Source organism: Mercenaria mercenaria, unplaced genomic scaffold (genome assembly GCF_021730395.1).
Source record: "Mercenaria mercenaria strain notata unplaced genomic scaffold, MADL_Memer_1 contig_3804, whole genome shotgun sequence".
NCBI lineage: Eukaryota > Metazoa > Mollusca > Bivalvia > Venerida > Veneridae > Mercenaria > Mercenaria mercenaria.
Window position 1 is genome coordinate 2,454 of NW_026461980.1, and position 15,804 is coordinate 18,257.

The 15,804-nt window shown below is 36.9% G+C and overlaps 1 protein-coding gene across 1 annotated transcript in view; it reads right to left on the reverse strand.

The window, feature by feature from the left end:
- Window positions 1-4,813: 4,813 nt before the first annotated feature.
- LOC128553416 (heat shock 70 kDa protein 12A-like) overlaps window positions 4,814-15,804 on the reverse strand; it is a 46,636-nt gene continuing 35,645 nt past the window's right edge. The window contains exon 6 of the mRNA XM_053534559.1: window positions 4,814-6,073. Coding sequence (XP_053390534.1) covers window positions 5,028-6,073 — 1,046 coding nt within the window. The 3' untranslated portion in view covers window positions 4,814-5,027. The remainder of the gene's footprint in view (window positions 6,074-15,804) is intronic.

Consider the following 15,804-nt stretch of genomic DNA (forward strand, 5'->3'; position numbering starts at 1 on the left):
ACTTGGCTGTAGCTAAGTAGCTTTCTTTACTACACCCTGTTGTTCTTTTCACACCCTGTTCTTCTTTCCAAGTAGGCTTGGCACTATTTAGGTTCTGCAAGTGGGTCTACATCTTTTATTCTGGGACATTGACCAAGAGATTCACATTTTCTTTTGGTCGTTTTGCGTTTTATTGGGAGTTTCCACTTTTTCTATTTATGGAGGAATTCATCTACATTTAGGTCTGACAAGCCTTCCTGATCTTTTGTCACAAAGCAAGTTGGAAGCGAGTTGGAAGGGGTTGGCTAGGAATTGGCAAGCTTCTCTGCTTTCCTCAGGTCTGTCAAGCTGGCCCGGAGCTGGTCTGTAAGATTCTTGAGGCCGCATCATTCGATATCGGATGCATGCTTGAATCTCTGGTTGAGTCTGAGTTCCTTGATCTCTTTCGTTTTCTGTTTCTGAGGTGTAGTTCACTGACCTCTCTCCACAAGCCCAAATAGCTCTCTACCCAGTGTAGTCCAGTCTTGTAAAGGTCTTAGATTTTACATTCCCATGCGCTACATTTTGGAAAGTCATTAAAGTTCCATTCGTACGTCTGCAAATCTAGATCTTGCGGTAACGCAGTAAGTATTCAAGCTAGATTCATAAAAGTTGGTATGTGTTGGTATGTGTACAGAGGGATTAAGTAGATTATGCCCGTTCATGACCTATGCTTGTAAGTCAAAGCTCAAGGTCACTGTTGAAATAAGTAAAGTGAAAATTGTTACTGCTTTATAACTTTTATATGCATTGATCACCAAACGTTCCCCATGATGTGGCAATGTGTCAAAGCATGATCTATGCTTGTCGGTAAAAGGTCACAGTCACTATTGAAGGTCAAGTATAAATTTGTTTCTGCTTTATTACTTTTAATTGTATTGAATGATTTAAGCTTACCTAAGCACGTAGTACTTAAGGTGAGCTTTTGTGATCGACCTGTGTCCGTCGTCAGTCGTCCGTCCATCGCCGTCAACAATTTGACTTTTAACACCCTAGAGATCACAATTTTGGCCAAATCTTAGTTTGAATGTTGCCCTTAATAAAATCTTGGATGAGTTCGATATTGGGTCATCTGAGGTCAAGAACTAGGTCACCAGCTCAAATCAAAGGAAAAGCTTGTTAACATTCTAGAGGTCACAATTTTGGTCCAATCTCAATTAAACTTGGTCATAATGCTACTCTCAATAGTTTGATATTGGGTCATCTAGGGTCAAATCTAAGGAAAAGCTTGGTAACACACTCTGGAGGCCACATCTATGACTGTATCTTCATAAAACCTGGTCAGAATGTTAATCTTGATGATTTTTAGGTCAAGTTTGAATCTGGGTCTTGTGGGATAAAAAACTAGGTCACCAGGTCAAATCAAAGGTAAAGCTAGTTAACACTCTAGAGACCACATTTAAGACCTTATCTTAATGAAAATTGGTCAGAATGTTTATTTTAATGATGTTTAGGTCAACTTTAAATCTGGCTCAGGTAGAGTCAAAATCTAGGTCACCAGGTCAAATTAAAGGAAAAGTAGTTAACACTCTAGAGGCCAAATTTATGACATATCTTAATGAAACTTGGCCGGAATGTTAATCTTAATGATCTTTAAGTCAAGTTCAAATCTGGATGAGATAGGATCAAAAATCTAGGTCACCAAGTCAAATAAAAGGAAAACCTTGTGAATACTCTAAAGGCAACATTTATGACAACATCTCTATGGGTAATCTGGTGTCAAATCTAAGGAAAAGCTTGTTAACACTCTAGAGGCCACATTTATGTCTGTATCTTCATGAAACTTGGTCAGAATGTTAATCTTGATGATCTTTAGGTCAAGTTTAAATCTGGGTCAGATGGGGTAAAAATTAGGTCAAAGGTAAAGCTTGTTAACACTCTAGAGACTTACTTTTATGTTTGAAAATCATAAGAATTTATCAGAATGTTTATCTTGATGACTTCTAGGTCAAATTCGAATCTAGGTCATGTGTGGTCAAAAACTAGGTCACTAGGTTAAATCAAAGGAAAAGCTTGTTATAACAAAGTTATGAGGCTACTGCCACTATTTGCAAACAACTCTCGTAAACTGTTAGAATCACTTACTTTAGCCACTCTCGACTGGGAAGTTTTAGTGGCAGGGACCAGTTTCGCATTTGGCCCTGGTACGTTTTTTAAATAAAATAGACATATGTACTTTACAGGCATATATATTCAACTGGTTATTTATGATGTTTATAGAACTAAGGATTCCTGCGTACGAGTGATTATTGTGTAAAATAAATTTGTGCATGTATCGATTTTCCTAGCTCCATGTAGACGGCCGGGTCTAAAACTTTACCTGAGGTGAAGGAAGTCAGACGAATCGGAAACGGTCATCCATCCATCCAGCTTCAGCTCAAATATGCGGAAAAAGTAAACGGTTATGAGACACTTTCTTTCCCACCATTATTTCTGTCTGGCCAAATGCTTTAAAAATATGCATGTGTTTTAGGTCAGTCAATTGCAGATAATACCGTGCAGGTCGCGCAAGGTGTGCATTTTGGGCCATTTTTGTCTCAAAATTTAGTGTCCTGAAACCTGCGTTTTACTCGTTTTTATCACAGAAACAACAGCATCGGCAAACTGAAAATGTCACATAATAGAGGGCTATGTCTATGCAAGACATTTGCTCAAAAATTGCCTTGAATTTGTCGAAATTGGATTTTTTAATGATTTTTTTTGCACTTGTATCAGCGCAGAGTTGTGGAGTTTTCAAATTTACTGTCCCTTGCCCCCATAAGTGACTTCGGCCAAAATTTATTTTCGAAAAATCTCTTGATTTTGCGCAGTTTTAGGCAGTTTAGAACCTCTAGATTGATATTTTTAGCTTTCTGGGAACTTAAAACGCTAAATGACGGCACAGCAGCTCAAAAATGTTACGGTGAGGACACGTCAAGGTTTGAAAGTCAATATCTGCACAGACGATTTTTTTTAAATTCTACCACCATTAACAGTGTTTTAGCACCGTAAAAACATCGTTTTCATTATTCTTAACCCACATAGCGCATATTTAGCCAATCAGCTCTGCATTCCGTCAATCGGGGGGATGCTTGGAGGGTGGGGACCCCATGAAATAGGCAAATAGGGGGTGGGGGCATTTAATTTTCGCAAAATGATGCGATTTTTACTTTATTTCATTTTTACTAACGGAATACGTTGAATTACGCCAGAAAATGATAAAAAGGACGTATTTTACATTATTTGTCTCGTAGCGACAAATTATAAATTTTGGCTCATTTCGCGCGAGAGGGGTGGGCTAGTTTAGACGCTCACATACAGGTCTTTTCATGCTACTAAAATTATTTTGTGCGGTTTTATTCGCAAAAGATGTATTAAAGTTCAGAACCAGTAAAATCCGCTTTTGGTCATGAATTGAAAAATCTGAAAGTGGCAGGGGCCCGTATAGCGGGTTATTTCTGCGGGTGGAATATTTCTGTGCTTCTGCGGTCTCTCGGTATAATCGCAAAACTATTTCCAGCAGAATGTTTACCAAGCAAAAACTTAAACCGCAAATACATCTGTATTTTTTCTACCACCGTTGTTTCACGCTATGTTACCCAAGGTAATCCGAAGTTAACGATAGGATGGTCTAATTTCTGGAAATTACCGCCGTCATCCAGCAATTACCGATAATGGTTTACTTGAGTGTGATGGTAAATTAAGTCCTAACTGATAATCCCACAGAAATTTTTTTGGGGAATAAAATAAATGGAGTGATTTTCACGTGACATGTTCTTATTAATCCCTTATGAAGAGCTTCCTACCTATACTTTAGTAACCTTTTTATAACATTTATACCCGTATACCGTAGTTTGCAGTTGTAATTTGTACAATTGTTGTTGGACTTAAAAAGGGTAGAATGAGTATCTTGCATGTACGAGAAAGGATACATGGTAGTGGACCAAAGGATTTAATTAGCGAGAGTTTGCTTCCGGAATAGACTGGCATCAGTCGTTAGAGTTATTAAATGTAAAGCACTTGGCCATAAAATCAACCCTCTCTGATACCACTTTCTGAAAAAAATTACAATATCTCTTGCTTCTGTCTCTTCTGTTGAGATGAGCATAGAGAGAAAATGTTTTCTGAGAAAATATCAGTGTCAGTATAAAGAAATTAATATTATTACAGATTATTTGATCTCAACAGACTTTGTAAGTCTACTTACGGAAGTAAATGATAAATGTAATCACTTCTCCGCCTACCCCAGGAACTTCTGGAACTGCAGAGATCCTTAAATCCAGGGGCAAATATGTTTTATACACACCATCTGACTGCGCTTGCATCCGACAATACTGTGCTGAACAAATTTAGTTTATTGTTTTTCACGCGCTAGTCATTCTCACGATGACGCATCATACGGAAAATTACCTCCTCCTTGGCATCAAAAACGCAGAAATTTCTCCTCCTTTTATGTGAAAACGCAGAAATAAAACAAGCAGAAATTTATTCCACAATTTTTGGAACCAAAACGCAGAATTGTTTGACCACAGAAATAACCCGCTATACGGTACATGTATGCTATTTTCATACAGTTGCTGTTGCATGAAATATTGTATTTCCGGCGACCAGAATTTGTTATTTATATTCATGGAGTAAATTAGGACTTCACACGTGCTTGCAGATAAGAATACGCTGTACGATGCGAGCATGAAATATACAAAAGGAAAATACAAAAATTTGATAGTAATATGGTACGCTAAAATGTTTTACAGGCTGTGTACTTTGTTTTCAAATACTACAAAAAATGGACTGACTATAACTGGACAAACTGGAATTGGATACAATACAACTACATGCTCAGCAATTCCTTAAGTATACTCACGTACACAGTTTCACTCAAAACATTTCTGCATATAACTGTGATACTACAAATAGTGAATTAACAGAAAAGGAATAAAGGAATATTATTAAACATTTGAAACACAAAATGATACAAGGAAAGAAGTTTATATAATCTGAGTTTTATTTGTACGTATCCAATTGTCTTGTTATCCTAAAAAATTCAAGGATATATGTGTTTTCTGATTTGACTTTTTGTCAACTCCTTCAATTTGAATTTCGGTACCACTAAACTGTAGTGTTACGTTAACATTTCTGTCATGATCGTCACGATGGTGCGTTTCTAGCAAAACATCCATTGTTCCTACGTATTTACATCCTTGGTCTACATAAAATGGCGATTTTAATTCTGACGCGTAAACTGGGAACTCCATATGTTTTTGAGAGCAATCCACCGGCATAAAGGTATCTGTAAATGTATCTCCTTTTCTAACCACCTGCCCCTTTTCCACAAACTTCTGAAAGCCCTGATCACAATACTCTTCTCCATTAATAACAACGAGTCTGTGTTCTTCATGCGTCCCGTGGATGAAAGGGAGATAGCACTCAATGCCATATGTAAACTTCAACACTCGTTCTGTTATAAAGTGAGGACTGTGACCACAAATTAAGGCCCCACGAAGTATGGAAGATGATGCTTCAACCGGTATGACGACCTCAATATCTTTGAATGTGGTCTTTACAGCATGTTGTAACATCGGAGACTCCGAAAAACCGCCTACCATAAGGATCGCCTTTACATCGATGTCATCCATGAGTGTCTTCAAGTGATCAATCGTATGTTTGATAGGCTCATCAAACAAGTGTTTAAAGACGCTCGATGAAAACTTGATCTTGTCACTAGCAAATCCTATATCCAGACCATACCTTGTTGACGCAATGGCTTCAGACAGTACCCGTCCTGTCCTCTCTTGAAACATATTGATTAAAGAAAGAGGAAATTTCAAAGTTATCTTTGATGTCTTGTCGTAGGAAACTCCTTTTTTCTTCATTTCGAAATCTCTCCAAAGGTCTAGCCAATCTTCAGTTTCGCCTTTCTTAAATGTATCAAAGACATCTGGCCCAAATATTTCCACAAGAAACCCTCCGAAAGCTTTATCGACCATTGTGCCGCCCCATCCCCCTCCACTGGCTGCTTTGATCTCCTTTACACCATCACTAACTACCTCATGCACCGTTATGTCTACTGTCCCACCTGGAAAAATAATGTGATATGGATAAATCAGCAAGTCGGTCCATTCATTTGTTCAATTTGTTAACGTAGTTATAGAAATATATTTTGAATAAATCATATAGTAACCAAAAGGAAAATTAACGAGCAACGACTTTGTTGGTGAAGATTTCATTGTGTTTCTGTGATTTTATCAGGCACCTTCAGTATTACTTATTGTCATTTTCTATAATTACATATAATGTGCCATTACAATTCTGCAGCTGCATTTACTAATCAATATTCCATCCTCATATTTCATAATGATTTGCACACCACTACCATTTTCATTTTATCTTCGCGGTGAGTTAGGCGAAAACACGATATTAAGGGGACATGCACATATTGCTACATTCACAGTTCATACAGAAATGAGGAAGGGGTGCATATTCAAGAAATTGATAGTGGGAAGATAAAAAACGTATTCCTAAACTGATATAATATTGATGGACACCTGTAATATTCAGTACTTTGTGGTAAGGATGTGGTACTATGAATGTAATAGGAAAACAGAGGTCTTTGTGAAAGTACATTCAACACAAAATATTAAGCTTTTGTATAAGGAAAGAACAGGTTTTTGTACAATACCAGTGTTACAAATAATGTTGAATGGGTGAGATTTTCTTTCTAACGCACCAGGTTTGCTTAAACATGTAAAAAAGTAACGTCACGTCATTTCAACTCGGGATGGACGCCATCTTTCTCATTGATAAAAAATGTAAACAAAAAAAATCAGAGTGGGATTAGCATTGCAAGGGCATAACATGATATTCTACACAATGAATACCTTCGAACAGATATGTAAGATGCTACACAGGCCTGGTGGGTTAAATGCATAACGTCGATCACTTGAAATTGATCTTCAAAAGGTGGTTAATTTTAGTTTATTTACATGGTTTTTAATTTTCCCACGACTTCTCGGCGATTCACTGCAAAAAGTATTACTGCGCCGGACGAACGGTAACTCTAATAAACAACGGGAGACAACTTAGGTGTCAGTACGTGTATGATTTTCTAAAAAACATGTCCATGATTATAATTTCTTATCAGATAACGACTCCTATTCAGATAGTCGTCTTTAATATCAGAATACTATGAATTTATATGGACATTTATCAAAAAATATTACTTTACAGTGGACTACTTTGCGCATCAAACTGGTTTCCGCTTCAGCTGTGATGCACTTCCGTTATACTTTTTGACAACGAATAACAAACACAAAATGAATCAATAAAGTCACTTATAAACCGACTGCTACAGCTCGTTTAAATCACAGGTGGCAGTAACGTACCTAGGATACAGTATTGGTCCATGAGCCATATGCACTTAAATTTATTACAACTATAATGTTTTCTTAGGAAAAAAATGACAATCAATACGACTATACATTGTATATTAAACCGGATCGCCATTTCTATGATAAAATACCCGCCTACGATATGCGCAGTACAAAGCAGAGATCGATTCGAAGGGAAGTATTCCGTACAAGTAATGATCGATCGATTTAGGCATGAAGTTATTGATTTCTCGTCGGAACCCGAATGTCAGTTGTCAGGACTGGTGTCATTTGGCAGAATGGTTGCAGAGTCGTTGATTGATATCAGGGATTCATAGGTAGTTGCTAATTAAAAAGCTAGATCGACTTTTGTTTTTTAGTGCCAGTTTCTACTTATCATTAAATTGAAAAAGACTGATGGTAAAAAGCGCATCTGTAAACATGTCGAAATTGTGACAATTGTCACCTACGCTCGGTACGTGTTACAAAGCTAAACTAAAATGTGTCTGTAGGACATAGGGTGTGCCCCCCCACTGGTACATTTGTCACAGATAAGGTGAAATAATTCAAATGTTTGCAGTCTTAATGGGGTATAGCCTCAAAAAATATGAGAAGGATTCATTTTTCTATACCATATACTTTTTGCGCTATGAACATCAGAAACAAAAATTCCACTATTTTGGCTATTTCATGGGCCGTAACTCTGTAATAAATGCTAAAATTCTCAAGAAGAATGCCAAATGTGCAAGGTCACATTATGATAAAGACTCAAGTAAGGTTTCATGAATTTACATTAAATATTTTCTGAGTGAGGCACATAATTTGGTGAAAATGTGCATTTTTTTACTATATCAGGGGCCGTAACTCTATAAATAGGGGGCGGACTCAGATGAAAAATAGTAGGTGCGCAAGTTTATATCATGATAAAGACTCATGCAAGGTTTCATCAATTTATATCAAATACTTTTTGAGTTAGGCGTGTCACAAGATAAAAATGTGCATTTTTGACCATTTCAGGGGCCGTAACTCTAGAAATAGGGCGCGGACCCATATCAAAAATAGGAGAAGCGCAAGTTCATATCATGATTAAGACTCATGCAAGGTTTCATCAATTTATATCAAATACTTTTTGAGCTAGGCATGTCACAAGGTGAAAATGTCCATTTTTGACTATTTCAGGGAACATAACTCTAAACATTGGGGGCGGAGCCAGATGAAAAATAGTAGGTGCTCAAGTTCATATCATGATAAAGGCTCATGCAAGGTTTCATCAATTTATATCAAATACTTTTTGAGCTAGGCGTGTCACAAGATGAAAATGTGCATTTTTGACCATTTCAGGGGCCATAACTCTAACAATAGGGGGCGGAGCCAGATGATAAATAGTAGGTGCGCAAGTTCATATCATGATAAAGATTCATGCAAGGTTTCATCAATTTATATCAAATATTTTTTGAGCTAGGTGTGTCACAAGGTGAAAATGTGCATTTTTTAATATTTCAGGGGCCATAACTCTAAAAATAAGGGGCGGAGCCAGACGAAAAATAGAAGGTGCGCAAGTTCATATCATGATTAAGACTCATGCAAGGTTTCATCAATTTATATCAAATACTTTTTGAGCTAGGTGTGTCACAAGGAGAAAATGTGCATTTTTGACTATTTCAGGGGCCATAACTCTAAAATTAGGGGGCGGATCCAGACGAAAAATAGAAGGTGCACAAGTTCATATCATGATAAAGATTCATGCAAGGTTTCATCAATTTATATCAAATACTTTTTGAGCTAGGCGCGTCACGAACTTCGGACGGACGCACGGACAAGAGCAAATCTATATGCCCTCACCACTCATGGGGGGGGGGGGGGGGGGGGGGGGGGGGGGGGGGGGGATGGTGGGTGAATGTCTCCTGACCCCAAGTATCTGTGGCTTATAAAATGAACTTTAAAAAAGACATTTGGTTAGACGTAGGTATACAGACATTAGAATGGATAAAATGGTAGATTCAAATAGTTTTGTTTATTGTTTTGCTCTGTAAAGCTATTTTGCCTAGTTTTTGCGTTTGTTGCTGAAATCACATCTGTTCTTTACATTAAGGTATTCTTTTCATATTGAAAAAAAAAATAGCATGACAGCATTTGTTATGGAATTCTGAGATCATACAGCATCGCTACAATTTGGGGTCTCTTGTTTAGCTGAATTACAGTTTGTTTGTTTAGCTGTAAATATTTTTCTTGCATCAGACATGACCCCAACACTTCTCATAATTTCTATTCATCACTGACAATATTCTTCAAGAAAATGCAAGTTACAGGTATTAAAATGGGTTTTTGTGTGTGCTGCAGCTATTGGAAATTTGTCAATTTTATACCAGCTAAGTGTATTAATGCCTGCAAGGGAAGTTTCTTACGTAATAGAAATAAAGGAGTAGATGTTCTTATTCAGTAGGTTAGTTATGATGTTTATCAAACTAAGAATTCTCGCGAATGCGTTTTTGTTTGTGTAAAATAAAGGAATGCTTTTATCGAATTTTCTGGCTCCTTAATTGCGATTTGGTCTAAAAACTAACATGAGGTCATAACTGGAACGGTCTTCAAGGTATCTAGATGCAACTGAAAATTGCGAAAAAGTAAACAGTTATAAAGAACTTTTTTCGTTTACGTTTAATTTATATCCAGCCTACTCATATACAAATAAAACTGCATACATTCGCTTGAGTTCAATCATTTACAGATAATACAGGAAGTTAAATTCTCACTTGGTCTGCACTTAGTGTGCAATCCCAACTGAGGCCGTTTTTGCCGTGAAAAGGACCTAATAGGCAGGTTGAATATGCAGTACATTAGCTCTTCTATCCATTGATATTTGACGCGTTTTAAATACATATTCATGTCTCTCAAGGTTACAACACACCAGGACCCATTTTAAATGTCTCTAACTTATATTTTCTCGAAGAATATCGTCAGTGCCGAATAAAAACCAAAAGGAGCGGGGATCATGTTTGATGGAAGAAAAATATTTTCAGTCAAACACACCAACTGCAAAATAAGCTAAACTGAGACACCAAATTGTAGTGGTGGTGTATGATCTAAGTTTCCACGAAAAATTCTGTCATGTTGTTATTTCATTGTAAAAATGCTACCTACATATCAAGCATAGATCTGTCATGGCAAAGAAAAAAATAAAAAAATAGCTAGAGCAAACACAACAACAACAACAAAAACGGAGGACTATTTGTATCCGCCATTATGCGACTACCAGTTTTTTTTCGCGTCAATTTCCTATTTATTTAATGTCTGACCTGCCTTATTTTCAGTCTGTGATCACTATGACATTGACTTTTAACCTACTAACCCCTAAAACTGTAGGGATCATCAACTTAATATGCCCAATGATGCTATTATGTTTGAAGATACTGGGTTAGTAGTTCTCAAGTTTTAACCTACTAACCCCTAAAACTGTAGGGATCATCAACTTAATATGCCCAATGATGCTATCAAGTTTGAAGATACTGGTTCGGTAGTTCTCAAGTTATTAAATGGAAACTGTTTCAAGGTTCAGTCCCCTCTGACCTTGACCTTTGACAAATAGGATCATCTATTTCAAAAGCCCAATCATGTTTTCAGGTTTGAAGGTTCTGTGTCAAGTCGTTTTCAAGTTACTGAAGAGAACCCTTTTTCAATATTCAGTTCCATGTTACCTTAATTTTTGACCTATTGACCCCAGTACAAATGAGATCATCTACTTTATAAGCTCAATTATTTTTTTAAGTTTGAAGGTTCTAGGTCAAGTGGTTCTCAAATTATTGAGCGGAAACCGTTTTTCAGACCCCTGAGACTTTTACCTTACCTTACAAACCCAAAAAACTATAAGGGTTATAAAGTATATACGGTACATCACGTGACTCTGTACTGGCAGGAATCCTATGTATTACTTGGTATGCATGCTTGATGCTGATGTTAGTTGTATATTTGTCATCTATGACAATAAGTATTTAACCTACAAAGTATTGTCTATATAACACTACAGTTTGGCGACACAAATGGGATGTTTTCTTTAAAAATAAATTCGAAGAACTTAATATGATTTAATTCCTTTGCAACTGATTAAATTCGAGGACTGATTAAATTAGAAGGATATGCAAACTATTTACTTGGTTTAAATGGATTAGATTCGGAAGATTCAATGTTGATTAAATTAGACCACATTGATTCTGTAATAAGATTAGTCAGATTAAATTTGATAAATTAAGATGGCAAATTCGTGAGCTTGACGGGCATTGAGGCTTTCATTATTCATTGTTAGCAGTCAGAACAGGGAACGTAATGGAAGCGTTGGCTCAGATCGTTCGAACTGTTTGTGGAGGGACGCGGGATAATAAAATTTTATCAAAAACGTTCACTATTGATATGGACGTACAAGACGTTTACTTTACGGTACATGAAGAAGAAGGCGCTAACACATACTTAAAGGAACAAGTATTTTATCACAAAACTCAACACACCATACGAAAGATATCAATTCAGAGCCGCTAAACAAGAAACTTCGGAAAACAGTAGAACAATATGTGTCTACATTAAAAAAGGCAATTCACTGTACATTCCAAAATACCGATGAAAAAAGTTATCGAAAAGTTCAAGTCAACAAAATTAGAACGAAATTATTAGAAAAAATACATAAAATTGAACGAATTGTGTAAAATTGCTTCCACCATGGAATTAGCAAAACGACAATCAAAGCGTATGGATAAAAGCACAAAAGCGCAAATATCAGGAATGGTCAATAAATTAGAAAACAGAGCAAAACCTAAACGTGTCGAAACCAGAAATGCTAGACCACCCAGGAATGTGAATTCAAAACAGCAAGCATTTTGCTATCGTTGTAGTTTATCCGGACATAAAGCTCGAGACAAAAATTGTCGTACAAGAAACAAAAAATGTGATCGATGTCGACTTACAGAACACTATAAAAATGCTACAAAAAGCAAATGGGAAAATGCAGGCAAACAGAGCGACCGAGGTCGGTCTGGACATGTGAATAATGTTGATTAACAACAGAAAAACAGGATAATTCCGATTATCAAGATGACGATGATTATTCAAAGGAATATTCATTTGAACTGGGATCACGGTCAGAAAAAGTATGACTGTCTCTAAATGATATTGAGGTGGAATTTATAATCCGTCAATATAACTGATAAAGAATTATGAAAAGGTTAAAGATGAAAAGGGTAAAATGTATGACTGAGAAAACAGACAAGAAATGTGAACAGGAATATATCACGTTGGACATATATGTGATGGACGGTAAAGACCCAGTTCTCTTGGGGAAAGAAAATACAGAAGAAAAGGCACTGCTGAAAGTGGGAGTAAATCTACATTACGATATTATGAGGAAATACGACATTTGATTCAGATGAGCCGGATGTTTCAAGGACTTTCAGTTAGAAGAGACGAGACAGTGAAACATGTATCATAAAAGCTGTATAGGATACCATTCTCATTACGCCTAAAAGAAAAAAATTCTTTGTTTCCGATAACATGCTAAAAAAATTTAGGGTAGATAGGTTGGAATCTTTTTTTTTTTGATATTTTTTATTTAGGAAGACTTTTTGGAGATTATTTTTGTGTCAAAAATGAATACAGATAAGGGGGTTATGCCTTTAGAGCATCAGTAAGTTGATCTTTAACACCGCTGACCATGCTGAAAGCATAAAACGTTTAAAAAATTATTCTCCAAGGCAGAAAAAAAAAACATTGAGCGTCGGGTCAAAAATTTAGGGCAGATCGGGATACCGGAAACAAGCACTTTTTTACGCCTTACAAGAAATAGTCAGTGAAAAGCTTGACGAATCGGAAGCTATGGACATATCAAACAAGAGGGTCATGATAACCCTATATTGCTCACCTGTTAAGTTTGGACCTGGAATCATTAAGATAAACATTCCGACCAAGTTTCATTAAGACAGCTAGGGTCATAAATGTTAACACGCTGTTCTTTTGATATGAGTGGTGATCTATTTTTTGACCCCACATGACCCAGTTTCGAACTTGGCGATGGTATCATCAAGAAAGACATTCTAGTAGTATAGGCATCTCTTTGGGGCCAGGACTGCTCAAGCGCGACGGTCATCTTGGATACATGACGTCATAGCAGATGCGCGGCATACAAATTGGATCTATGACACCATGCGCGGCGGTCATTTTGGATTCTAATTTTGAACTTTGTTATGAGGAACGTTCTATTTTAGAATGACTTCACAATGTTATAAATAGAAACGAATCTATTTTCAGGCTATCATACTGATAATGACTTTATGTTCTATTATAGAAAATATACAATCTACTTTTAATAGAATAAATAGGAACTTACTTCTAATCTATGTTCATCCCTTAAACTACGACAACTAAATGATTTTAGCGATCAGCGTACCTTTCGTGCACATAGGCGAATCTATTTCTAGAATGAGATCATTACCTTTTTTTTAGTTTTTCATATTTCATTTTTGCACTGGGCTATAAATCACATTACGGAAAAGTCAATTGTATTCAAGCGCGGTAATTGCGCTCATCCGATAAATGGTGCACTCGTTGACTTTCTGGAGAATATAAGGATCTTACATGCCTGCCTGTGTAAGACTGGGTTTTCCTTACCCGAGGGACCGTGTGGAATGGAAAACCGAGCGTTAGCGAGGTTTTTTATCCATGCTGTCCCGAGGGTTGGGAAAGCAGCTGTCTTACAGAGGCAGACATGTTTGATCATTTTTCTTGCCTATCACGTTAATAATAGATCGTGGAGACAAATAAATTTAGGTATTCCCTGACAATATTTATAAAGTTTATGACGTCACAATAGTGCCAGTACTATGTGACGTCACTTTTGTGCACGCTATTTTTGACAAGGTTTTTCCCTAGGGAAAGACAGGAATATCTATCCCCGGCGCGTGCTCGGACAAATGTATACTTTCTCTGCTAGGTAGGCAAGAAAACATTATCTCTCCCGGAATTGCGCCCGAGCGTTATATCGCGATCAATAATGACAGATCGGAAACCACATTAAGTTTCTTGACTTGGAATTCAGGCGTGACAATGTTCCCGATGCCTATCGGACCAAGTATGGAAAAAACACATTAAATCTTGACTTGGAAATCAAGCGTGATAATGCACTTGGTTGGGGCAAAGGTTATCAAAAATATGATGTGGCCTGTAGTAACTTCTATAAAAGTGCATGATATGGTAAACTGCATGCATATTTTATACCGCGCTTGAACGCAATAGACTTTTTCGTAATGTGATTTATAGCTCAGTGCAAAAATGAAATATTAGGAACTAAATATAGATAATGTTTTCATTCTAGAAATAGATTCGCCTATGCGCACGAAAAGTACGCTGATCGCTGAAATCATTTAGCTGCTGGAGTTAAAGGGGTGAACATAGATTAGAAGTAAGTTCCTGGTTTATTTTATTAAAAGAAGACTGTCAGCTCTATATACTTCAGGGAGCTATTTTCTATTAAAAGAACATAAAGTAATTTCATTATGATAGACTTAAAATAGATTTACAACGATCGTTTCTATATATAAAATTGTGAAGTAATTCTTAAAATAAAACGTTCCTCATAACGATGTTCAAAATTAGAATCCAAAATGGCTGCGCATGACGTCATAGATACAAGATGTCTGCCGCGCACCTACTATGGCGTCATAGATCCAGATGGTCGCCGTGCCTGCACAGTCCAGGCCCCAAAGAGATACTACTCATTCTTACAAAGTTTCATGAAGATAGGGTCAAAGATTTGGCTTCTAGAATGTTAACAAGCATTTTCCTTGATTCAAGCTGGTGGCCTAGTTTTTGACCCCACATAACTAAGTTTCAAACCTGGCCTAGGAATCATCAAGATGAATATTCTGACCGAGTTTCAAGAAGAAAGAGTCATAAATGTGTCCTCTAGGGTGTTAACAAGCTTTTCCTTTGATTTGACCTGATGACATGTTTTTTGACCCCGCATGACCCAGTTTCAAACTTGGCCAAGAGATTAACAAGCTAAACATTCTGTATATTCTTTGTATCAAATCAAAGCATAAATGAAACCACTATATGGCTGAGAGGGCCCACTGGCAGCAGAACAGAAAGAAAATGCCCTTGTACATGTTATACCCTACCCCTAGCATTCTATATAGAATACCTTGGGGTAGGGTATAACATGTACAGAGGCATTTTCTTTCTGTTCTAGTACCAGTGAGAGGAGCAATATAGAAAATTTTGCCCCTTCCAGGGGCAGTAACCCTAGACCCCTATGATGAATTTAGGCTGGTTTTCAAAAGGAAACGAAATAACATTGTGACTTAAGTTGTATGTAGTCTGGTTAAAATCGAATGTAAAATATTACTTCTATCGTGTTTACAAGGTAAAAGTAACAAAGTCTGTCTCTTTAAGGGGTCAATCA